General features: G+C 49.6%; 1 protein-coding gene across 9 annotated transcripts in view; it reads left to right on the top strand.

Moving 5' to 3' along the window:
- The window catches only part of Pitpnm2 (phosphatidylinositol transfer protein membrane associated 2), a 130,796-nt gene that overhangs the window by 91,995 nt on the left and 13,292 nt on the right, over positions 1 to 25,509 (top strand). For 8 of the 9 annotated variants that reach the window (XM_029477447.2, XM_029477450.2, XM_021163830.3 and 5 more), the window contains 8 exons: positions 5,621 to 5,795; positions 13,954 to 14,168; positions 15,403 to 15,524; positions 16,879 to 17,106; positions 21,256 to 21,555; positions 22,402 to 22,497; positions 24,106 to 24,210; positions 24,337 to 24,407. In XM_029477447.2, coding sequence (XP_029333307.1) covers positions 5,718 to 5,795; positions 13,954 to 14,168; positions 15,403 to 15,524; positions 16,879 to 17,106; positions 21,256 to 21,555; positions 22,402 to 22,497; positions 24,106 to 24,210; positions 24,337 to 24,407 — 1,215 coding nt within the window. In that variant the 5' untranslated portion in view covers positions 5,621 to 5,717. Of the gene's footprint in view, positions 1 to 5,620; positions 5,796 to 13,953; positions 14,169 to 15,402; positions 15,525 to 16,878; positions 17,107 to 21,255; positions 21,556 to 22,401; positions 22,498 to 24,105; positions 24,211 to 24,336; positions 24,408 to 24,598; positions 24,770 to 25,509 lie in introns of those variants that run through there. The other variant, XM_085837176.1, reaches the window with a different exon arrangement.

The following is a 25,509-nucleotide window of genomic DNA, read 5'->3' as shown; positions in this document are numbered from 1 at the left end:
GTTTTATTTTAGCCCACATGCCACCCCACCTATTTAAGATATACTTGAATTTAGCCGGACACGTCTGTATTAGTCAGGGGAAAGGGATTTGGTAGAGTGACTTACAGGCTGGGGCTGTCTCTAAGGGAAAGACCAAGAACCCAGGAGTTAGATTGTTTAGTCCTTGAGGCTGAATGTCTCAGCTGTTCTTCAGTGTACTCCAGAATCCCAAAGGAATAGGCTTTCCTGCCAGTAAAGGAAGGAGTGCCTCGGCAGTGGGAGAGATGAACTCGCCAGCAAGATGAGCCAATCAAGAAAACCCTTCACTGGGGTGTGCCCAACCGCTTGGGCTTCAGGTTGAGAACCAAGATTAATCATCACATCTTCACATCTGTTTGCATACATCTAAAATAAGTAAAAAGGAATTGCTAAACTTCAGAATAATATTTTTCTTCATTGTACTAACTAACAGACATCAAAGGGTTAAAAGGAAAAAAGTTGTTTTTTGTTTTGTTTTTTGTTTTTGTTTTTTTTCTTATTCATTTTACATCCTGCTAATTGCCTCCCTCCTGGTCATCCCTTCCCACAGTCCCCCTTCCCCCTCCCCTTCTCCTCTGATCTGGTGGGGGCTTCTTTGGGTATCCCCCAACCGTGGCTCATCAAGTCTCTGCAAGGCCAGGCACATCCTCTCCCACTGAGACCAGACAAGGCAGCCCAGCTGTAAGAGCATATCCCACAGACAGGCAACAGCTTTTGGGATAGCCCCAGCTCCAGTTGTTCAGGACCCACGTGAAGACCAAGCTGCACATCTGCTACATGTGTGCAGGGAGGCCTAGGTTCAGCCCTGTATGTTCTTTGGTTGGTGGTTCAGTGTCTGAGAGCCCCAAGGGTCCAGGTTAGAGGATTCTGCTGGTCTTCAGTGGAGTTCCTATTCTCTTAGGGGTAGAAAAAGACTTTTTTTAAAAAAGACTTATTTATTTATTTTATGCATATGAGTACACTGTAGTTGTACAAATGGTTGTGAGCCATCATGTGCTTGCTGGGAATTGAACTCAGGACCTCTTCTTACTCTGGCCCCACTCATTCTTTTAAAAGATCTATTTACTTATTATATGTAAGTACCCTGTAGCTGACACACCAGACACACCAGAAGAGGGCATCCGATCTCATTATGGATGGTTGTGAGCCACCATGTGGTTGCTGAGAACTGAACTCAGGACCTTCAGAAGAGCAGTCAGTGCTCTTTACCGCTGAGCCATCTCACCAGCCCCAGAAAAAGACTTTTTAAAAATAACTTTATACTGTCTAATCAGGAACTTGTCACAATTTCCTTTCAGAGAAGACTTCATAAGGGATTCTTTTCTACTTCTGTCATGTTTAATGTTCCAAATAGATTTTAAAAACTGGTTGAGTGCACATTACTTTTAGCTTCAGAAGATATCATGTATATTTAAGAGGCATTTAACTATTATAAATTATTTTGATGACTTAAAAATGTCAATACTGAGTTGTATATTTTAAAATAAATTTTATTAGTTTAATAAAAATCTTTTAAAAATAACTTTATTTAGATGCAGTTCAAATACACATTCCACTAATGCATCTAAAATGTGCTGTTCAGTGGTCTTAGTATATTATATTTTGGATTATCTAAAGTCTCATAGAGGATATGCAGCATAAAACTTTCCATTTTGAAGGGCTGGGATAGAGCGCTGTGGTAAAATGCTTACTTAGCAAACACAGGCCCTGAGTTTTATCAACAGCCTTGAAGGAAAAGAAAAAATTGCTATTTTAAGCACTCTCCAGTATTCCACTCCATGGTGTTAAGAGCATCCATCCCCAGGGGCCTGCATCCGTCACCACGGCCACTTCCAAAGTGTGTTCTTCACCCAAATGAGAACTGACTCTTACACAATGACTCCCTGGTACCCTTGGTGCTTAGTAGCCACTAAACTGCTCTCACAAGGAGGACTTTAAGAAGTCGCAGTTATTAATTCTTTAAATAATGGATTCTATTTTAAAAGCAGTTTTAGGTTCACATTAAAATTAAGTGGAAATTAAGAGCCTGGTAAGGTCCTTGCCCCACATTAACATCATCAGTTTCTACCTTCCTACACCAACATGGTCCTTTCAACTATTTATTATTGTATGTGTATGATATATGTATGATGTAGGGATGGACATGTGTGCCTCAGCACATGTGTGAAGATCGGAGGACAACTGGGTGAAGTCAGTTCTGTCCTCCTACTAGTACGTAGATCTCAGGAAATCAAACATTGGCCATCAGGCAGCAAGCGCCTTTACCTGCTAAGCAGTCTTTCCCACCCAAAGTAGTGCTTTTGTTATAACTGGAGTTATAAGCTGCTGTGAGCTGTCTAACATGGGTGCTAGATCCTCTGTAAGAGAATCAAGTGTTCTTGATACAGCTCTTGGTTGTATATTCTGTGGGTTTAAGTAAACGTATAATGTCATGTCCACCACATCAGATGAAGCAGTTTAACTGACCTAAGTAAGAGCCCTCTGTATTTGCCTGCTCATCCCACATTAATTTATCTATGCAGTGAATGAACTTTCATGCTGTGGAAGTTGAGGCACTTACATTTCCACCTTTATTCTTCCCGTGTTTGTTAGTTATGTTATCATTTGTGTACATTGTTGGGGTTTTCATATACTTCAGTAACCATAAGTGCCATGATTGCAGAATTGCTTTGTTTACATCATACTTTTCCATGGATGAATTTTTCCATGACTTATCTTTTAGTTTGTTGGGTTTTAATATTTTTAAAGAAGATGTTATCCGAGCCGGGCGTGGTGGCGCACGCCTTTAATCCCAGCACTCGGGAGGCAGAGGCAGGCGGATTTCTGAGTTCGAGGCCAGCCTGGTCTACAAAGTGAGTGCCAGGACAGCCAGGGCTATACAGAGAAACCCTGTCTCGAAAAACCTAAAAAAAAAAAAAAAAAAAGAAGATGTTATCCATATCTTAGCCCCTAAATTCATATTTCAGGGATTTGCTGACATCACACCTGAACACTTTAGCTGGATAGAAATGTTTGGTTCCTAATATCCTGCTTCTTAGAACTCTGCAGATATTACTCGTGGGGCTTCTAAAATTGTGTTGCTATAAAGTCTGATTCTCCCCAACCCATCTCTCTGGACTCTTCCTTATACTTTTTTTTTCTCTGTCCTTTAAGGTCAGTGATTTTTCTTTTCAGAATGTGCCTTGCTATTATTTATAACATTAGGTTTTTTTTTTCATAGAACATAGAATATGAGTTACTCTGTAGGGTCAATTTATTATCTTGTTATTTTTAAGAAGTTCTGGAGATGCTATGGAAATGGCTCGGTGCATAAAGCGCTTGCTGTGCAAGCATGGGGATCTGAGTTCAGATTCCCCAGAACTCACATAAAAGCCCGGAGCAATGGCATGCAGCTGTGCTGGAGAAGTGGGTGGATACAAAAGCTCCTGGGCACTCACTGTTCAGCCACTGAGCCAAAATAGTGAGCTCCACGTTCAGTGAGGTAGACTGTCACAAAGCATAAGGTGAGAGGAACCAGAGGAAGACCCCTGACGCTGGCCTCTGGCTTCACATGCTCACGTGTGTGCACAGACACAAACCATGGTGTGCATAACAAATTTTAATAATTTAAAAAGAATGGTTTTTATGACCTGTTTCAGGACTTAGCTCATTCTTCTGTCATCCTGTTTTGCTCCGGGTGCACCCCAGTCATGTCTGTGAGAGAGCCCCTGTTAGTGCCACGGCTGCATCTTTAGCTCAGTCTTCTCCTGTCTGCTTTGTGAGTTCCTCAAACCCACCCATGGCATCTCCAGTTGTTTGTTCTGTTTTGCCTGTTCATTCACGGTTTCGTGTACCTTTTAAAATAAGATGAGCCACATTTTTTTCCACATTCCCCCTGAGCTCAGCTAGCTTTCTTCATCTCTCTTCATTGTTGAATTATTTCTCATTCTATCCAACGTGCTCATATAAGTAGAGTATATACTAAGTTTCCGTGTTTCTTTTCTTCCCTCCCTTATAGCAACGCATCCTAGGGGCCACACAACTAGGAAAAAATAATGTTACACTTTGCAGTTAGGTCCCACAGGGTATGCCACCCTGTGACTTTGTCACATTTTGTCACTTTCAGAACTGAGTCCTCTCTGTCGCTGTTGATCCCTTCCTACTGTCTGAGTGTCTGCCTGCCTGCCTGCCTGCCTGCCTGCCTGCTTGCTTCCATAGTTCCTTGCAAGCACAACACAGTCGCTGTGCTTCCCCCAGCCTGAGATGGAGCTGCCGTCTTGGTCTTCACTGTCTGACAGTTCTCAGAACGCTCGTATGACTAAGCTTTGCTTACAACCTAGCTCTTCTGGGTTGCGGGAGCCGCCCAGAATCCTATGTTGGTACTGTGTCTCTGTCTCCAGTTCCCATGTGGAAGGGTGGACACCATCTGTGTGGTTACAGCTCACCAGGAAGCTTGTCTTTGGAGAGAGTACCATTCTGTACTTTATTTTAGAGATGTGCTCACCAAGCCTCTGAAAGCCAAGAGACTCCTAGTGTCTGCAGCTGACCAGGCTCTAAGGTCTCATCCCTGGACATCTTGGAGAGACTGAGACCTTTAGAGAACACGTTTTGTCTAACCTGCAGATCCTACTTTGACTCTAGGCTGGAAGCCTGCAGCCTTGCCTGGTGGGCCAGGAAGCCAAGAGAACAGGAGGTCTGCTGTGAGTGACTGGATAAGAGCCTGAAAGCATAGCCAGCCTGTGATGTACTCGGGGTCATTGTACTTACCCTGGTGCACTGAGGGAATGCACTGGTTCAGAGAGCGCCACAGGTCTGGGTCCGCCTGCAGCTCTAGGCCTTTTCTCTGGCCAGCAGATGCAGGTTCAGCTTCTTAGAATTTGCAGAGATGGACAGTGATTGGTTGGAAGCATTTTCATGTGGATGATAAAACCCAAATGAATGTGGGACCTTGAGTCAGTGCCACCTATGAGCTTTCGGTTAATTGTCCTCTCTTAGGTGAAGAAGTAATTTTAGGCTGACACAGGCCAGCTCTGGTCCACTTCTAGGTCTCTCTTCCCAAGTGTTGTGAAGGGTTTCTTTCTGTCCTATTAGCAGATCTGAGGTTTCTCAGCCCTCTGGAAATCCATGTCTTAGAGCCATGGCGATGTTTATATATAGATGACCCAGAGATACTCTTACCCTTAACCAGCCCCAGGCCACCATCAACCATAACTGCATGGCTGGTGTGATCCTGTCCAACCCCTCCCCATCTGGGAAACCTGTGCTCAGCCCCCCACTTAACAATACCGAACCTCTGAACCAACCATGGATACCCTGTTCAGGGAGCAGGCTGACCCTTTACAACCCAGACTGTTGATGGGAGGGTTCACACAGCCTCTCTCTCAGTCCTTGGGTAGCTCTTCAAGGTTGCTCAGCAAACAAGGAAACACCGGCTAGAGACGTAAGGAATTTGCTCCAGGTTGTCGTTGGTTTGAGAGGGTTGAGACTAGAATTCTAGCCTTGGCTTTCACTTTCCTCTGTTAACACACCTACCAGATTGCAGAAAATGACTCTCCTATTCATTCCTTTCTCTCTCTCTCTCTCTCTCTCTCTCTCTCTCTCTCTCTCTCTCTCTCTCTCTTAGGTCTTCATTGAATTCTGTCATGGTTATCTAAGGACCTTGCCTAGAAAGTCCCCACAAGCACGCAGCTCCCTGCCGCCTGGAAGGCGTGGACTCCAAGATGATCATAAAGGAATACCGGATTCCCCTGCCAATGACCGTGGATGAATACCGCATTGCCCAGCTGTACATGATACAGGTGAGTCCAGAGAGGTGGCTGGACCGGGCTAAGCTGGATCAGTCCCAGCCTATACTGCTGGGTACTGCCTGTGGACATGGACTGCTTTCGGTGTCTGTGAGCTGCTGCACCTTAGCTATACATCCGGCTTCTAACGAGACGACATCAGGCCCACAGACACACTGGACTTTCATGGGACCAGATTATCTTATTCTAGACACCCATAACACTAGCACCCTCTTTGCATTCACAACCTACTGCCTTGTAGGTCAGCTATTATTTCAGAGCTTAGCTCTCAAGCACCACAGACTCCCCATTACTGCTTCGGAGGTATGGAAGGGTGGGCTTCTGACAGGAACCTCTCTCTCTTCCTGAGTTTCACGGGTTCTCACTTTGGGGTTGGGCGTGTGATGGCAGTCTTTCTTCTACTTAGAAACACATTAATCTTGGAGGACCTACTCCCATGATGCCATATAAATCTAAGTGATTTCCAAATACACAGCCTCCATAGATCATCACATTGGGGGTTGGAGCTTCAGTGGAGGAATTGGAGGAGACACATTTAACCCCAAGCCTCATTTCAGACAGGGGACGAGAGGCAAGAGAGGCTAATAGGTTGCACAGGAGCACACAGCCTGGCTCCTGACTCCCAGTTTAGTCATACCCACTCCAGGGAAACCCCCAGGACTCTCTTCAGTGCCTCAGCAGCTGGGAACACCTATCCCAAGCCCTACCGTCCACTCCAGGTGCTTCTCATCCAAACGCCAGCCCTCTCCATGGCCCACATTGCCGGGATACTGACTGGAGGCCTTGTTCTACAGACCTTTCCATTCCTTTACAGCTATCCTTCTCCCTCGTCAACCCTAGAGACTTTCCCTCCATGCCGAGGGCCCAGAGCTTCTAGACCAATTATAAGGCATCTCTTGGCTTGGCTCCAGCTCTTGTGGATGTATCTGAGCCTCTTGTTCCTGTTGTCCACTGGGACCTGTACCTGATTGGCTTCTCTGTGTATAAACCCCTCGTCATTGCACCACCCTGATCCCTCAGTATTTAGGGCCGGGGGCAGGGGGCAGCCTTCAGAGCTTCCACCCCCTACCTGCGTTGTTTTGTTTTTGTTTTTCTAGACAGGGTTTCTCTGTGTAACAGGCTCTGGATGTCCTGAAACTCACTCTGTGAACCAGGCCAGCCTCAAACTCTCAGAGATCCACCTGCCTCTGCCTCCCATGTGCTGGGATTAAGGGTGGTGCACCACCATGCCCAGCTTTCCCCCCTTTCTGATAGGCTTGCACCTTCAGCCTAGGGACCCAGAACCTGTCTAAGGAGCTCGAAGCAAGCAGAGTTTAGCCTGCTCCCACAGGAGAGGTTTGGCTGGGAAATGAGTAGGAAGTGCCCCCAGCCTCTCCGGGGGACTGTTTGCTCTGAGCGGCTTCAGAAGCGCCTCTCAATTCCCTCTTGAACCACTTACCCCTTAATTATTTCTAGAGAGCGGGAGGGAAAGAGCTTAAATCAGGTCCTAGCCCTGAGCACTCTAGAAATAACTCAGTCTGTTCAAGGACCATACTCTGAGGCTGAGGCGCCATGTGTCGCCTGCCTGCGGCTTCTTAGTTCCCTCTCCAGCAGTGACCCACAGTGATGGCCGTGCAGCCCCAGTGGCTTCTTGAGTTGGGTATTCAGAGTCTGGCAGTATGACCTTCAGCCACTGGAGTGCCCCAGAAAAATTCAAGTGTGGAGTCATGGTTTCTCAGCAGCTCCAAACGCCGTCATTTCCCAGCTTCGGTCCTTGTGAAGTGACCCACAGCATCTCTATCTGGACCACACGGTCCACTGGGCCAATTTATACTTTTGATGAATATTGATCCGTTAGCCGAGACTGTAGTAAGTAGAAGTTTCCCCTACTTGATAGGTCACGCATATCTATACTGTCACAGGTGCCCCTTTCTGCTGCTGTGAGTTTCCAAAGGCCTTCCAGTGTGTGTGTATGCAAAAGACAGAATGGTAAACAAGCCAGATGTTGCCACAAGAGGAGTGTCCGGGCCAAGTGCTAGCTGTCATGCCCAGAGGGAGGTTGAGAAGCCTGGCTGGCATATACATGTACAGATGTGTTCACGTATGTACCCATCTATATAACTTACACAGTCCCACTGCAATCTCCATCAGCCTGAAAGGCCCATAGAGGTATGATATACCTCTCTGGAAGCTGTCACGCCTTTAAAACTGGGTTGTTTGTGAGAGGACCACAGACTCTGCCCAAATAACCAAGGTTGTCTTCTGGCCTTTCCTCATGGGCCATAGTGGCAGAAAAGCAAGGTGAGTTGAGTCTCTGAGTAGCAAAGGCTCCTGTTTTAAACAGAAAGACCATGAATTCATCTTGATATGAGGGACTCCGGTGTGTGAGCTTCCTTGAAGTTGAGGTGTGTAGTCTGTTTCCAGACAATAGCACAGCTAACGATCTTACTCGATAGGCGGAAGTGTAGGCTTTCCCAGCTGAGCCTGGCTTGAGTTCTGGCTTTGGGGAACAAGTGAATCTTCCTGGGTATTAATTACTACTTGTTTTTGTTTTGTTTGTTTGTGTTTTGTTTTTCTTTTTTTTAAAGATTTATTTATTTATTATATGTAAGTAAACTGTAGCTGTCTTCAGACACCCCAGAAGAAGGCATCAGATCTCATTACAGATGGTTGTGAACCATCACATGGTTGCTGGGATTTGAACTCAGGACCTTTGGAAGAACAGTCAGTGTTCTTAACCACTGAGCCATCTCTCCAGCCCCCTGTGTTTTGTTTTTCAAGACAAGGTTTCTCTGTGTAGCTATGGCTGTCCTGGAACTCACTCTGTAGATGCAACTGGTCTCAAACTTAGAGATTCTCCTGCCTCTGCCTCCTGGGTGCTGGGATGAAAGACATGCACCACCATGCTTGACCGCTCAATTTCTTATATAAGTTAGTTTCTTAAATGGCAGTGCCCTGGAAGGACTCTCAAAAGAAACTTTCCTGTTTATAGATGGGAAATTTGAGCCAAATTTGGAGCTTAGCACCCCACCTCCCAGGGGGTCTGTCTGCTCCTAGAAAGCTTTGGGCTTCTGACGGGGTCAGGAGGAACCCACTATCAGTCTCAGATATGAAGGAGCCTTTGCTCAACCAGAGTGCAGGGGATAGTGGGGGAAGACAGGAAGTCCCATTCATCTAGAACAGGGAGGGAGGCACCTGAGGAGGCCAACTCTGCCCCACCCGTTCTCCTAGATGGTCCTTGTTGAGAGTGGAGTGAACTGTGGCCAATAGGCCTGAGGGCAGAACAAGTGGTTCAAATGTGAGGGATGGAACCTGGGCGCTTATGTTCTAAGACACCCACTCACAGCCAGATTTATATCTCTGGAGGCTCTAATCATCTCATGTGGCCAGTACATAATTTCTGTACCCAGCATTCTCTGCTGCTACAGGGCCTGTGAGTGCCTCTTTCCTAGTTCCTGCTCCTGTCTGCCTCTCTGCTCACTCCCTCTGCTTCTGCTGTGGTCTTTGTCTCCTGTGCCTTGGAACCCAGAGTTCCTGGGGGCCTGTGCCACTGCAGGGTGAATATATGTCACAGTCACAGGATGTACCTGAATGTGTGCACAGCTCACTGTGTGCCGGTTGTACCACAGTAACACGGTGTTCTGTCCCCGCCTGTGTGAAGACTATTTCAGGGAAGACTGTAGACGTACCAAACAAAAGTGAGGCAGGAGTGGTAAAGACTGAGAAATGAGACAGGTCTAGGTACCCCCCAGGTAGATGCTGTAAGAGTCAGAGTGTTCCACAGCTACATTCCCAGGGAAAGAATAACAATGAGGCTCGTCTAGCAGCAGCTGGAGCAGGCTGTGGAAAAGACAAACTCGAACCATTCTTCTGCTTGAGGGGTTCTGTAACCAGCGGTGTGAAGGCTAGTGGAAATCACTGTGCTGTCCTCTAGAGAGTGCTCAGCAAGAAAGACCCTTTTGTCCTGGGGATGGGCAGACGGCCTTGGTGGTCAGTACCCTGGACAGTTCTGAGAGCCTCTAGGGACTGGGTTTCTCTTTTTGCAGCTCTCCTTCTTCAACCAAGGCTGTTTGCTGGCCCAAGGCTCCAGGGGTGGGCAGCACTGCACACTGCTTAGGAATGGTCATGGGCAAGAATGTGGGTAGCGCACAGAGGAAGCTAAGGAGGGCTCATTTGTCCTGTCTGGCTAAGCCGCAGCCGTGTGAGGAATGTTGCCCCCTCACTACTGTGGTCAGTGGAGACCTAGGGGCCAACCTGTGGAGGGTGGCTTAAGTGGAGGACCCCACCTTCAGAATTCCTGGGGATTGTGAGGACTAGACCCTGATGATTATTGGTTCATTTGGTCAGCCTTTCTCTATCTAGTCCATGGAGGTACCCTAGTGCTCTATGGGTTTGCTGCATAGATCCCAGCCCATAGGCCAGTGCCCCCAATTCATATTCACATACAGCTTCAAGAGTGCGACCTCATCTAGACTCCAGTGTGTACATATGGAATTTACACTTCAGAGTTTAGACTCCTGAGATTTAGGGCCTGCCCCAGTTGACTAACTATGGTCCCTGTAAGAAAAGGAAGGAACAAAGCCAGGCGTTGGTGGCGCACACCTTTAATCCCAGCACTCGGGAGGCAGAGGCAGGCGGATTTCGAGGCCAGCCTGGTCTACAGAGTGAGTTCCAGGACAGCCAGGGCTACACAGAGAAAACCCTGTCACAAAAAAAAAAAAACCAAAAAAAAAAAAAAAAAAACCCAAAAAGAAGAAGAAGAAGAAAGAAGAAGGAGGAGGAGGAGGAGGAAGAGGAAGGGACAGAACAACTCAGTGAGGCTTTCCTCCCAGGGTGACTCTAGCTTGTGTTAAGTTCATAGTTAAAACTGACCACCATGGAGGTTCACTATTTTCCTATGTTTTGAGTGTGTTGAGAGTAAAAACCGCTAGTTTGAGGAATTGCTACACTGTTTCTGCCTCCACTAGACACGCGAGAATGAGAGGGCTCGTTCCTGTTTTCAGATTTGCTATTGCTCGTCTTTGTAGCCATCTCAGTGCGTTCCAGGTACTCTCTATCTCACTGGTTTGTATCTGGGTTTCTCATTTGTGTTGTTGAGCGTCATTTGGGCGCTCAGTGGCCGTTTGTCTGTCTTCTGTGGAGACACAACTGTTCTAGTCTTTGGCCGTTTGGGGAGTGTGTTGTTTGTCTGTTGTTGAGTAGTCGGCATTCTCTTGGATCCAGATTCCTGGCATCAGGTATTAGTGACATGTTTTTTCATTATACGTGTTCTTTTAACTTTCTTTCTTTAGAGCATGTTATTCCATTAAGTCCTGTTTATGTGGTGTGTGTGTGTGTGTGTGTGTGTGTGAGAGAGAGAGAGAGAGAGAGAGAGAGAGAGCGAGAGATTTATGTTTTTTTTTTCTAGTTTCCTGCTGAAGGACTATACTTCCAGCTTCCCTTGTGGAGCATGGAGGTCATTTCTGCCCCGTTCTGCCCTGTAAGGGAGCGCATGCCATCCATCTTCCCCTGTAGGCATTTTGCCCTTGGCACACGTGGGTGACAAGGTTCCCCCTTGCCATGAATAAGCATGGCCCCGCCTAAGATCAGACCATGCCTCCCCTTTCTCTTTCCAGCTAAGATGGTTTTTAAAACAATCTTAACAGTTTTAGTGTCACATTTATAAACCATTGTCTAATCCAAGGTCATAAAACCTTATCCCTACTAAGAGTTTTAGCTCTTGCATCAGGGAATGTGTTTTTAATGAGCTGTCAACAGCAGCCAGCCAGAGATTCATGTCCATTAGGGAGTGTGTGGTCCTGTAAGATGCCAAAACCTCTGCTGCCTCCTCAGCTTCTCTGTCACTCTAGCTGAGTGGGAGGGGTCACTGCTCCTCAACGTGTCCACGCATGACCACTGGAGTGTCCTCCCAGTAAGTCTTTTTGTCCGTCTGCCCCCGGACCCCATTAGCTTTCCCTTTAGACAGATTCTCACTGTGTAGTCCAAGCTGACCTCAGAATACACAGCAGTCCTGCTGGCTCAGCTCCCAGATGCTGAGAGTACAGGTGTAAGGCACCACATCCATCTGCAGGCAGCTCTAAGAACATTGTCCTTCGGTCTTGCCCAGCAGAGCCCTGAATCCACGCGCTCTTGGCTCACACACACACACACACACACACACACACACACACACACGCTTGTCTCACACATGTGCACGGAAACGTCACACGTTCATGAACATCCTGACCAGCAGTCTCGGTGCTTAAGTCCAGTCCTCAGGCTCCCTAGTCAGATGCTGACCCCTGGACACGTAATTCCACGCCAGCATCACTGTTAGGTGTCTCTCCAGACAGCTCCTGTTGTGGGCCTCTCTGAAGTGAATCAGATGTAACACTTAAGAGTACATATAACACAGCATTGCTCGCCTGGGAGACTGAGCTATACCCAGTAGCTGGAATACCGAGAAGAGTGACAGCTCAAAGCAGGGCTGGTGATCCAAGCTATCTGCAGCTGACAGTTTTATAAATGTGCATAATGGATTTCAGTCGTCTTTACCCCTTTACTGTTAGTGTTTCAAATCTGCCCCATCCCACCGAGAGCCTTCTTCTTCCATAGAAGCCCTCCACCCATCCCCCCCGCCCATTTTCATGTCTTTTGTGTGCATGTGGCCCAATGAGTTTAGTTTACTCTCATGAGCATGGGTGGGAAATTCTTTCCTGAAGCATGGGCTACACCACTGAAGAAAGTGACAGCCTCTCCCCAAGCTGCCATTAACTGGCAACGCCCTGTACCACTTTGCGTAGTCATTCGGCTGCAATGAGTTCATGAACACGGTGGCCAGGAGACAGCTTTTTATGGTACACTCCCCCTCCTCAGTCTGTTATGTTCTTTCCGTCCCCGGTCCCACGGTATTCCTTGGATGGGTGATGTCTATGTCCCAATCCCACCAAGCACTCCAGCCATCAGTCTTTACCTTTCATCAGAAATTTTGCTCGTGCAGAAAGTACGATTTGTAGCACCACTGTAGCGGGCTCACATCCGGTGTCCTCGAGAGCAGTGCCAGGTCTGGGAACAGAACTTTCTCAGCGCCCAGCAAACCTGTGTGTCCCAAGGACGCCGCAGTCCTGAGCAGAGTTTCTTTCTTTCTTTTTTCTTTTTCCGAGACAGGGTTTCTCTGTGTAGCCCTAGCTGTCCTGGAACTCACTTTGTAGACCAGGCTGGCCTCGAACTCAGAAATCCACCTGCCTCTGCCTCCCGAGTGCTGGGATGAAAGGCGTGCGCCACCACCGCCCTGCTCACTTCTCTATTTAAACGTATTTCTGCTTGCTGTTCCAAACGCTGTTTGAACTGTAGCCGGTTCCCTTCTCGTGTTCTTCAGCTCTGTGTGTTAATTTTGTGTTCTGCAGCATTGCTAAGCTCATTTAACGAAGCCTAAGAGACTTAAGGAAAATTCCTTAGAGTTTTCTATATAATATAAAGAGTATGTCCTCAACAACTAAGTGGGTTTACTTTTTCTTTCCCAGTGTGGATGCCTGTTATTATTTATTTTCCTGCCTAATTATTGTGGCTGGAACAAACAGTACAAACCCGAGAGGGAGCAGGAAAGCAGCCATCGAACGCTGGCGTGCATGCGTACGAACATGCGAGCGGGCAGATGCTTGTAATCCCAGTTGGAGGCTGAGGCAGGAGAATTGCAGATCTCGGGCTACACAGAATGACTTTGTCTCAAAAGTAAAGAAAGGAAAGAAGGAAGGAGGGAAGGATGGAAGGAAGGAAGGAAGGAAAGAAGGAAGGAAGGAAGGAAGGAGAGGCCAGATGTGGCCATGCTCACATCTAATCCTAGCACTCAGGAGGCAGAAAAGGCAGATCTAGCTCCAAACAGCCAGAGCCCCTGTCTCAAAGATAAGAAAAAACATGCATTTGGGGTTCACTCCTAGGATAGGTAGGAGTGAGAATAGATGACTTATGCTTTTTCATACTCGGACCTTAAAGAGGAAATCCAGAACTCTTCACTTCCGTCAGGAGGCTTGGGGTCGTAGAGCCACAATGTAGATTCAGGAGGCTGGTGTGTCTTGAAATGACACAGAAGGAACCAGCCTCAAGGCTAACAACCTTTCCCGTTCTCAGTCCTCTCAGCCCCTTCTCTCATGCAGAGTACTTTGACTGAACATCATCAACACTTCTCGCCCCACAGAAGAAGAGCCGGAATGAGACCCACGGGCAAGGCAGCGGGGTGGAGATCCTGGAGAACCGGCCCTACACAGACGGCCCTGGCGGCTCCGGGCAATACACCCACAAGGTGTATCATGTGGGCATGCACATTCCTGGCTGGTTTCGCTCCATCTTGCCCAAGGCAGCCTTGCGGGTGGTGGAGGAGTCCTGGAATGCCTACCCCTATACCCGAACAAGGTGCGTCTGCCTGCCTCTAGCTCCTCAGCATGCCCTCTGCTGAAGGAACTCTCCTGGCAGGTTCAACTTCTGCTCCCCTGAAAGTATCAAACTCTGTCTCACATATGTCCCCTAATGGTTCCCAGTTGGTCACATGCAGGAAAGGGAAGGATGCCCCTGGATGCCTGCCTTCCAGAAATGCCAATGGAGGACATACAGACAGGAATTGAACAAAGGCCGCTATCTAAGAAACTTCGGGGAATAAACATTCTATAAGTTCCATATGAAGGTAGACCAGATGGTCCAAGATCTCCCACCTCTGGAGTACTCAGCTGCTATAGCAGTGCTTAATACATCCCATAGTAAGCAGGACTTTTCTCAGAACCCAGTGGAAAACCCCACTTTTTACCTCTCAGTGCTAGCTTGCATTGACCAAGGGCACTCCCCTCTAGCCTCCCAGGGCTTCCTCCCCACAAACCCCACACCTGGAGAGTGCTGGTAGCTAGTTTAGGGTTTCAGAGCGCTCTTCTCTATCCCAGAGAGGAGCTATTCTATTGCCAGAGTGGGCTTCGTGCAGGTGTCATGTGCCAGGAGTGTCTGGCTGACCCACCAACTCTATAGCTCACTGCCATTGTAGCTGCGTGTGCATTCCCACCAAACCATACTCACGTGGGTGCCTTTGTGGGGCTTCTAGAAGCTACCAAGGAAGTTCATAAGATCTCATCCCTGTCTCTCTCTCCCCGAAGCTCTCTTGGCCATTCTTAGGACAAGATGATAAGACAGGAAGTAGATTTCGCTGTCACATCTTTAGCCAACACCCCCTCCCCCGTCTTCTTATTGACGTTTCTACTGCTATGAAGAGACACTATGACCAAGGAAACTTATAGGACTTACGGTTTCAGAGGATGAGTCCATGACCATCACCACAGCAGGGAGCACACTGAGGACAGGCAGTGATGGTGCTGGAGCAGTAGCCAAGACCTTTCACCCTCTCCAGAAGCATGAAGCAGAGAGAGCATGCACGAACGGGGATGCTGTAGGCTTTTGAAACCTCAAAGCCCACCCTCTGTGCCGTACCTCTGCCAGCAAGGCCACACCTCCTCATCCTTCCCAAACAGTTCCACCAACTAGGGAATAAGAACTCAGATACACGTGGGGGCCGTTCTCAGTCAGCCTACCCGGTGACCTGGTCACCTTGCTGGTTTCCAGTGTGGTCCCTCCAGGGTGCAGTCCCAATGGATGTTCTTTCTCTCAGGTTCACCTGCCCCTTTGTGGAGAAGTTCTCCATTGACATTGAAACCTTTTATAAGACAGACACGGGGGAAAACAATAATGTGTTCAACCTGTCTCCTGTGGAAAAGAGCCAGCTGGTAACAGGTGAGCGTGAAGGCCGGAGCTCAGCAGGCGGCACTCCCACCCCAGGCCACTCTGGCTGTGGCCCTCTGCCCTTGCCTGAGCTCCTCCTGAGAGTGCACTGGATTCTCAGCTTGGGGGTGGGGCAGAGTGAGGCAGGACAGGCTTCCCTGCCCTTGATGTGCATGCCAAGCCTGTCAGCTTTTTCCTCCCTGTAAGTGGCTGTCTGTACTCCTGAGGTGCATGCTGTTTGAGTGGGTGGGCTGGCCCGTATTGTATTGTATTGTCTGTGCCTGGAGTGACCTGTGGCCTTTGCTGCTTTACTTCCTGGCTGATGTTACTGTGCAGAAGGCGACCTGCATTTGTTAAGCTTTGTTGTTGTTGTTGTTGTTTTAGACAATATCTCACTATGTAGTCCTCGCTGGCCTAGAACTCACAGAGATCTGACTGGCCTCTGCCTCTCTGCCTCTCTGCCTCTCTGCCTCTCTGCCTCTGCTCCTGCCTCTGCCTCCCGATTGCTAGGATTAAAAGTATATACTACCATGTCCACCTAATTTTTTTTTAAGAGAAGTCAAAGATGGAGATTTTCATGTGAAATTTCCCAATTGTTAAACATTGGTAAAATGAACTTAGGTCTGTCAAACCAAACACACCAGAGGGCCTAACCTGGCTCTGCAGCCTCCTCTGTGAGGTAATCCCTGGGCACGGAGTGGTGTGGTGATTTGCTTAAGTGCTGGACAGGAACCTGTCCTAGAGAGAAGCAGCTGTTGCCTCCAGATTCTCTGTCACCTCCACAGTAGTCCCCTGTCCCCAGCAGGCACCCCAGTGTCCCTGAGATCCCACCTCAGTCGAGTGCCAGTGCTGCAGGGGCCATCTGAGCCCCCAGTTCTACTTCTTTGTCTAAAATGCCACCCTGCTCTGGAAAGATTCCAACACCCTGTGTGCCTCCCCACCCCATTGTTCTTCATGAAAACCCTTTGGTTCACTGGCTCACTTAATTGCACTCTTAGACCATGATTTGTTAAGCTGACTTCAGAAAAAACCACAAGACCCAGGCCAGGTAGTATGGTCTGAGATAGAAGAATAACAAGTTCAAAGCCTCCCTGGACAACTTTAAGTGTATAACCTTGTATCAAAATAAAAAGTACAGTTAGGATTGGTAATCTAGCTTAATCATAGAGTGTTCATATAGCATGACAGCATGGGTGAGGCCCTATGTCTAATCCACAGTGACGCGCGCGCGCGCGCGCACACACACACACACACACACACACTTATATATGATGAGCCTTGGACCCTGTAAGGACTTAGGGTAGAGGATCAGGAAAGGGTGGCTAGAAGTTAGGCAGACGTGACCACTTGCAGGGTGTCCCCATAGACATCATCGACATCGTCAAGGATCCTGTGCCCCCCAGTGAGTATAAGACAGAAGAAGACCCCAAGCTGTTCCAGTCAGTCAAGACTTGCCGGGGACCTCTTTCTGAAAACTGGATTCAGGAGTACAAGAAGCGGCTCCTCCCCATCATGTGCGCCTACAAGCTCTGCAAGGTGGAGTTCCGGTACTGGGGCATGCAGTCCAAGATTGAGAGGTTCATCCATGACACAGGTGAGCTGTGCCTGCCTGCCTCCATTCTCCACATGCTGTGATTGTGCTCTTTCAGTTTACTAAGAGATGAGCCTGTATTAAGTCAGGGCTTCCTAGAGAAACAGAGCTGATGGATGAGAGAGAATGAATGAATGAATGAATGAATGAATATAAACAGGGTTTATTAGGAAGTGTACAGGATGTGGTCCAAGTATTCGAACAATGGCTGTCTCCTGATGAAAAGTCCAAGAATCCAATAGTTGTTCAGTCCACGAGGCTGGATGTCCCACTTGGTCTTCAGTATACACTGGAATCCTGAAAGACTAGGCTCTGATAGCAATGAAGATATGGACTTGCTAGTGAGACTGAGGGCAAATAGGCAAAGAGCAAAAGCTTTTGTCTTTCATGCTCTTTATTTAGGACGCCACAAGAAGGTGTAACTCCAACTTAGGGTGGGCTTTACACGGGCTTTAAATGGTCCAATCAAGAAAACAAAACCTGTCACAGATGTGCACAGCTGCTTGGACTTTAGTTAATTTAGATGTGGTCAAGTTGACAAGCAAGAACAGCTACCACAGACCCCAGAGCCCACACCCACATCCCTTTCTCCACTCTGCCTTGGCCATCCAGGACCAGTGTGCCTGCTGTCTCTGCAGACACCTCATCCACTGCCCAGACCTTCCTGACCTGGCTGCTGTATGATAGTGTAGCCTGCACCATACTCACGCCAGAAGCCTCTGCAGACATCTGCCACTGGGGCCTCTGGATCCCAGGTTGTCCTTTTCTCTACCTGAGGGAGCCCAGACTCTAGCTGGGCCATAGCACTGCCTCCTTACAGGCTAGAACATCCAGATGGCAGAGTGGCTCAGATAAAGTGCCCTTCACACCCACATGGCCCACCCTTCCAGAGCAGGTGTCTAAGGAGCAGGCAGGCTAGCAGATGCTGGGGGCTCCCAGCCAAGGAATGCTGCCCAGGGCTTTCCTTCTCTCCCCTTGGAGCTCTGGACTCACGACTTCCCAGGAGCACCCAGGCAGTCACCCGAAGACACCACCAGCCAGGGAGACTCAGATCAGACATGAGCAGGGCCACACCACTGACAGCATGCTCCACTCTTCATGTTGACTCAGGGTTACCCATGATAGGGAACTGTCGCCCTGTTTATAGAGGACGGAATGAAGACCTCACACAGACTGGACCCAGAATAGACATTCTCAACTGGCAGTGGAGGTGGCATTAGACAACCCCACACAGTGTGGATTCCAGAGATTGTGGAAGGCGTTTGTGCCACCGGCGGAGTGCTGGGCTCTGAGGAGGGCACCTCCCACCTGGAAAGGCAGAAATGATGTGTGTACAATAGCCTTGATAGTAAGGGGTAGTCTCCCCAGCTCCATGTCCAGGGCAGCATCTCAGACACATTATCTTCTGCTCCCTTCCCAGCCGGCTTCTGCAGGGCCCATGACAGTTCAGCAAAGGTGGCAGGAGACAGATGGGATTTATCTCTGCAGTCTGCCCAACCTCATGGTAGCTAAGACTGACCCAAGAAACCTCCCTACTACCTCCCCTCATCTCTAACTCTGAGACCTCCAGCCAGGAGGACAGTGTCCTAGAGGCAGCCTGGGTATCAGTCAGCATGCCCACCCCACTGGGTGGGCCTCTTGTCTGTAGTTTTGAGCACAGGCCTCATCTCATAGGTGACATGAGAGCTGACAATAGGACTGTGGGGCTGCCCTGGCTGTTTCCTGTCTTGCTGGCTTGTCCTACCTTTACTGTAATCTCTCCAGTGTGGCCCATTTGGGGCTCCTGGTCCTGGAGATAATGGTTCCCAAGATCTGTGGGCCCCATGCCCTCTCCTTTCCTGAGGTAATCCCTGAGATTCTGACAAAACCCAGCTTCCTAAAAGTCACCTCTCTCCTCAGGAAGGAGGACACCGTGGTTGTTAGGACAGCTGTGACATGTAGTTCCCACACTGCCATAGCAGCATCAATGTTGCCTCTCTGAGTCCCATCTTCTTATCTGTGAGGGGGTATAATAGTGCCAGTTCTGCAGAGTTATCGTGGGGTGTATCTTGGGGTGCAGACCTGTCGGCAGACACGACGCCACCCTGTCTGAGCACTGTGAGCACCAGTGTACTCACAAGTAGCCTTGGAGAAGTCACTCCCAAACCGCTTTCAACCGTAAGGTGCCTGACCCCAGCTGTAGTGTAGTGTCCCATCCCAGCCAGCCCAAGAGGAAGTCTTTCCCTGGCCGTGAGCCCAAAAGACAGGCCCAGAAAAGCAAAGAGAAGCTTCATTGTGCAGTCTGAGACCACCCTCGGGTATAGTCAGGCCTGGCTGACAGAGAGCTTGGTCCCGTTCCACCAGCAAGCAGAAGGCCCACAACTGGACTCTCAGAGTGACTGAAATCAGAAAGGGAAGTATGGGATGTAAGCGTAGGGGAGGGGGGAAGCCCGAGGACAGGCCAGAGTGCAGCCTCTTGGAAGGCCACCTAGAATTCTCTGAGAAAGCAGAGGACACATCCCTGAGAACCAGCCATCACTTCTCTCAAGGATGCTCCCTAGAGGCACTCATGCCCATTTCAAAATGTTCAGGGCCACAAAATAGAAAATTATACATATGAGCCAAAGACCCCACTAGCAGGGAAAGAACGAACAAACAAACAAAACCCAGTGTTTCAAATGCGTCCATCCTGTGCCAACCCCTCATCGAAAGCACACAAGGGTGTGGGAAAGGTGAGCCTCAGCCAGAGAAGCACATGGCAGACACACAGCATAGCACATACATGTACATATCACCAGCCAGAGCATTCCAACATACTGCATAGGGAACACAGCTGCACACTAAGCCCAGAAACAGAGCAAACGACAAACACAAAACCCAGGGCCCAGGACCAGGGCTGCTAAGCAGCAAGGAGTCCTAGGTGGGGAGGGAAACCCCTGACGCTGGGAACATGGCTGCTTTGCTGGGTGGTGCGGACATGAAGGTTTACTGCCTGTTGTCCTCTTTTTTAAGTCCATGTATGTGCATGTGTGTTTCTGTGGGGATGTGTATGTGAGTACAGATACCAACGGAGGCAAAGGAGGACACTGGGTCCTCTGAAGCCAGGGTTCTAGGTGGTGGTGACCAGCCTGATGGGGGTGCTGGGAATTGAACGCTCATGTTTTATGAAAGCATGCTGAGGTCAGAGGACAACTTCCTGTCCACAGTATGGGTTCCAGGGCTGTTCCAAGTTTAGGGCCAAGTGTCTTTAACCACGGAACCCTCTCGCTCACCGCTGTTTGTCTTTGAAGAAGGGTCTTATGTGACTCTGACCTCCAGCTCAGCAGTAGCCAAGGATGCCCTTATGACAGTGAGCTCCTACCTCCACCTCCCAGGGGGTTACTGTGTGCCGCCACATCCAGTTTGTTGTTGCTGTTTGTTGGTTTGGGTTTTTGGGTTTTGGTGTTTTGATTTCAGACGGGGTTTTCCTGTGTGGCTCTGGCAGTCCTAGAACTTGCTCTGTAGACCAGGAGAGGCTAAAACCTAGAGATACACTGCCTCTGCCTCTGCCTCCCAAGCACTGGAATCAAAGATGTGCGCTGGGGCTCGAGGGATGACTCAGTCAGTAAAGTACTTACCACAGAATTGTGAGCACCTGAGGTTGAATCCCACATAAAAGAACCAGGCTCAGTGGTACACGCCATTAGTCCAAGTGCTGGGGAGGTAGAGACAGAGTTCTCTAGGTTCAATGAAAGACCCTGCCTCCAAAAATAAGGTAGAAAAATGATAGAGGAAAGAACCCACTGTTGACCTCTGGCTTTCATACACACACACCACAGAGAAATAGACAGACAGACAGACAGACAGACAGAGAACGCAACCCATTTTAAAATCTCATCTTCTATGGAAAATTCAACAGGAAAGTAGACCAGGCAGAAGACTTTTGGGAAGTCTGATGCCACTTCCCTTAGAGGCACGAATCCCCTACAATAAACTGTGACCTCTGACCAAAGCCTTGCTCTCCAGGTGTACAGCCATTGTGAACTCCTGAGACCACTGGGACCCAGTTCTCTAGGTTGACAATAAGAGGAACGGGAGGCACTGATGATCAGTGACTCTAGCCTGACCTACAGCTTTGCCCTGGTGCTTACTGCCTCTGCTATGAGCTTCCCCTGTCCTCTGGCTCTGTTGCAGGTCTGCGGCGGGTGATGGTGAGGGCCCACCGGCAGGCCTGGTGCTGGCAGGACGAGTGGTACGGACTGACCATGGAGAAAATCCGAGAGCTGGAGAGGGAGGTACAGCTCATGCTGTCCCGCAAAATGGCCCAGTTTTCAGAGGAAGGACCCTCAGAACTCAGCAAGGACAGTACCGCCAAGGACCAGGCATCTGGAACAACCTCTGATCCTGGCAGCAAAAATGGGGAGCCTCTGGGGCGGGGCCTGAAGAAGCAGTGGTCCACCTCCTCCAAGTCCTCAAGGTCCTCCAAGCGGGGAGGTAAGCTGGGTTCCTACCTTCTGGTGCAAGCAAGGTCTTCCTTCTCAGTTTCCGAGGTAGCCAGGCCATGGCTGTGTCCCCATTTCTCTTTTTCTTTCCTGTGAAGGTTGTGGAGTGGTACTAGGTGGGTCTTCCCCGTGAAGTGAACCCAGCCTTTTCCATGCAGCATCCCCAGACTTACCTATAAGCCCCAAACAGTCTGTGACTAAGGAAATCCTGGGAGTAGGTCCAGGTAGACACCCTTCCCCTTCCCAGTGAGAGAAGATAGTTTCAGGGTATCAGATTCTGGGCAACTAGAGGAAGCATAGTCTCCCCTGTGTAGCCAGTCATGCCCCTAGGTGCCCCCCGATGAGTGGCCAGTTGTGCCCCTGGAAGGTCTCCCCATCCCGCCACCCTGTGAGTGGCTAGTCTTGCCCCTTTCAAGCCCAAGGTGCACTGGGCTTACAGTGTGGGATGAGGTGAGGCGGTGCCTCGGTCTCCTCCCTTCCCTTCCTACTGCCCTGCACCAGCACTTATCTGTCATCTCTGCTGTGGTCAGGGTTAAGAAGTAGTGTATGGTCAGGTGCAGGGCTCATCGGAGCTCCTGTCCTAAGCTCCCGCCCTGGACAAGGATGCAGAGTTCCCGAGGCACCAGGCACTCCCCTCCCCCAGAAAGGGCCAGACAGTTCTGCTCAGGTGGATCCTGGACACTCCACCCCTAGTCTCTTCATTTCTGTCTATGGCAAACTTCTCTGGTGATGCCCAGCTAGCCCTCCAAGATGGCCTTACTGCTCCCTATTGCCGCGGCTGGCTCGACAGAGCCCTCCTCTGCAGGCCAGACTATCACACCAGGGTTTTGCCTTTCAGCCAGCCCCTCCCGACATAGCATCTCAGAGTGGAGGATGCAGAGTATCGCCAGGGACTCTGACGAAGGCTCAGAAGAGGAGTTCTTCGATGCACATGGTAAGCAGGCCCACCCATACAGCCGGTGGGTTCTTCCTGGGTCAGGTGGGAAGAATTGTCAAAGGGTGTGAAGCACCTGTCTCTATACTGTTCCTGTTACCTGTCCCCACGCTATCACAGTGGACAGCCTGAGGCATGGGGGTAGAGTACATCGAATGACACTGGAAAGCCACCACTCTTGAGTCTCAGGGCTAAATTATAAGTCAGGACTCAAAGCCTGGAAGGAGGGTGCCATTCTCTTGAACCCCACACAGTTCTACTGAAGCATTTCCCAGATAAATTTATCTCCGTAAGAAATATGACTTAGTCCTCAATTTTTGTGCTTGGTTTATTGTTTGTTATTGCTTTTCTTCATTAAATGCAAATTAATATGCATCTAATGTAGATGCTTTAGAAAAAGCAATAAAGAGGAACTAGATGAACTGCCTATTTCCCATTAATCGAAAAATATGCACAGCGGCATACAGCCAATTGCTCACCTGTGCTGGAAGATGCAAGCACTGCTGCCTCACTCACATGGGACCACAAATAATCTCTCATAGAAGTCAGAGGAGCCAGCAGACAGGCCCAGAAACAACGCTGGGCCTCAGTGCATGCTGGCAGCATAGCCAGCCCCAGAGCATGTGAAGGGTAGAAGCTTAGAACAATGGGAACAGACCACAACTGAACAGCAAGCTTCTGTCATCCTGCCATCTCTTGGAGGGGCATAGGAGCTGCCCATGGCATCTTAATTAACTGGGTAGCCAGACTGACAGTGAGAAAACTTGGAGAGTCAGTATTCAACAACAACAACAACAACAATGTGGTTGGTTGACTTGTCCTGGAATTAACCAACCCAGAAACGGTGGCAGGAGATCTCGAGCCAACCTCTGCACTTGAAGGAACAGAGAAGGGTGTCTTTGGTGCCTCACCCCTCTTAGCTGGCACTTTGTCCTTAAAAGAGGAAATACACACTTGTTCTTTTGCTACCGCTATAAATCTTAATGTACATGCCTGTTATCCGGGGTATCTGATGTGCGGCCCCCGGGTTGAGAACCACTGCTGTAGGGAAAAGGCACAGCTCCCACAGCAGAAGGTTTCTCAGATCCCACCCGGGAGCCTGTCCTCGGCAAAGCAAGGAGAAGGCCAGCCTCGTGCCGGGCAGCTGGGGCCCTGGGCATAGTTCTAGAGGAGCAGAAACGGGAGTCCAGTCCTGGGTGACGCAGTCACAGCCATGTCCTCACTGAGCTGGGATTTCCGAACCTCATACCTCATCTGTGGACAGAGACACAAGGACGACCTCAAAAGCACAGTGCCGTGAGAACTGTGAGGCTGGCCGCGGAAGACATTCTCAGTGTGTCCAGACAGGCTAAGGCCTCGAGGAGAACAACTTAGGCTGTGAGGCCCGACTGCTTGGGATTGAGCACGGGGTTTACGTTCAGGGTGACGAGAATGTTCTGGAATTAGATAGTGGTAATCTCTGCAGCATCATGAATACACTAAATGGGACAGGAGGGTAGGTGGTCTGCAGCTGCCGCCTAGCCAACTAAGACAGGGAAGGATAAGGCAGAGCTGAGAATGCTGGGCATGTGGACTCCAGGAGCACCCCAAGTCCTTCTTCCTCCCCAGAGAACCTGTACTGCACAGAGGAAAAGCAAGCCAAGGACATGACCAAGTGGAACTCCAACGACCTCATGGACAAAATGGAGAATCCGGAGCCTGAGGAATCACAAGGTAAGCAGCCTTGGGGAGGAGGGTGCAGCTCACCCCTGTCTCACCCAATCACCGCACAGTGGTGGGACGCGGGGACTTGCAGCATTCCTGAGTGCCTGCTGTTACAGTGTGGCCTCTGTGTTGCAGATGGAATCTACCAGCAGAGTGGCTCTGAGTTCAGGGTGGCCTCCAGCGTGGAGCAGCTGAACATCATTGAGGTGAGTACCTACCCTGAGTCCGAGGCTGTGGGCAGGGGCCGGTGCAGGCTCCAGAGGCAGAGCTCTCCAGAGCCTTGCATCCACAGAGAGGCCGGGGGTCCCTTTCTATGGGGACAGCAGACACCCCCCAAGGAAAACCTTACCCAAGTTCCACCTTTGGGAAAATAAAATGAGAACCTTGTAAATTCCAGAAAAAAACTAAGACCTACAAGTTCCCATACTGTCTGTGGCACAAGAAGACAAAACCAAAGAAGGAAAAGTACCAAGAGCCGCCTAGGCAGAAGTGATGTGGCTGTGGCCCAGGGCTGTGTCCTGCCAGGCAGAACTCAGTGTGACCAATAAAGCTGTCTTTGTAGAGCCTGTGTCCGCTTCGGGGGTTCTTTGCTGGAGCTCACGCCCCTCCCACCTGCAGGCTGTCAGAGCTGTTTGCACTGGGGCCGGAGCCAGGCTGGGCCACAGTTGTGTCATGCTATGGTCATACGCACTGCCCTGCTCTGTCTCCAGGCTGTCCAAGGTGGAGATAGCACCTCTGTGGAAACTCTGCCCCGCCTCCTGGAGGGCCTGGGAGAGGCAGGCACACCTCTTCCCCACCTGAGGTCTGAGGTGGAGGAGGACTTTTCTAGAAGGGGTGAGGGAATGGTTGTCAGTTGCTGCTTGATGTTAGACAAAGCAAGCAGAGGCCCTCCCAACTCAGCGCACACAGCTCTGACTGTCCCCAGGAGAGGGGCAGAGCCCGAGGCTCAGGGTCTGCCTTGGGATACGCAGTTAGAGGAGCTCAGCACTGCTTCTGGGGCACTGCCATCCCAAGTCAGACCCTTCTGCCCATACTATTAACCCCCAAACTGGAACCTTTCTTCATGAAAGGGTGGCTTGGTAGAAGTCTGGGGTTGCCCTGGCCCTCCATCCTGCTGGCTTCACCACTCTTGTGAGCTCTGCTTCCACTAGAGTACAGGGCAGGGGGAGCTGCTGTCTTTGGCTGAGTGGGAGGGAGTAGGAAGAAAGCTGTGTTTCTGGGCCTGTGGTCATCCCTGAAAGGCTAACCAGTGAGGGGCTGAGCTGGATTAGTGCACAGAGGGTAGTCCCACCTATTCCCAGGTGACGA

Source organism: Mus caroli, unplaced genomic scaffold (assembly GCF_978045245.1).
Source record: "Mus caroli unplaced genomic scaffold, Mus_caroli_1 scaffold_4, whole genome shotgun sequence".
Classification (NCBI taxonomy): Eukaryota; Metazoa; Chordata; class Mammalia; order Rodentia; family Muridae; genus Mus; species Mus caroli.
The sequence above is the reverse complement of the archived record's forward strand: the minus strand, read 5'-3'. Positions and strand labels throughout refer to the sequence as shown.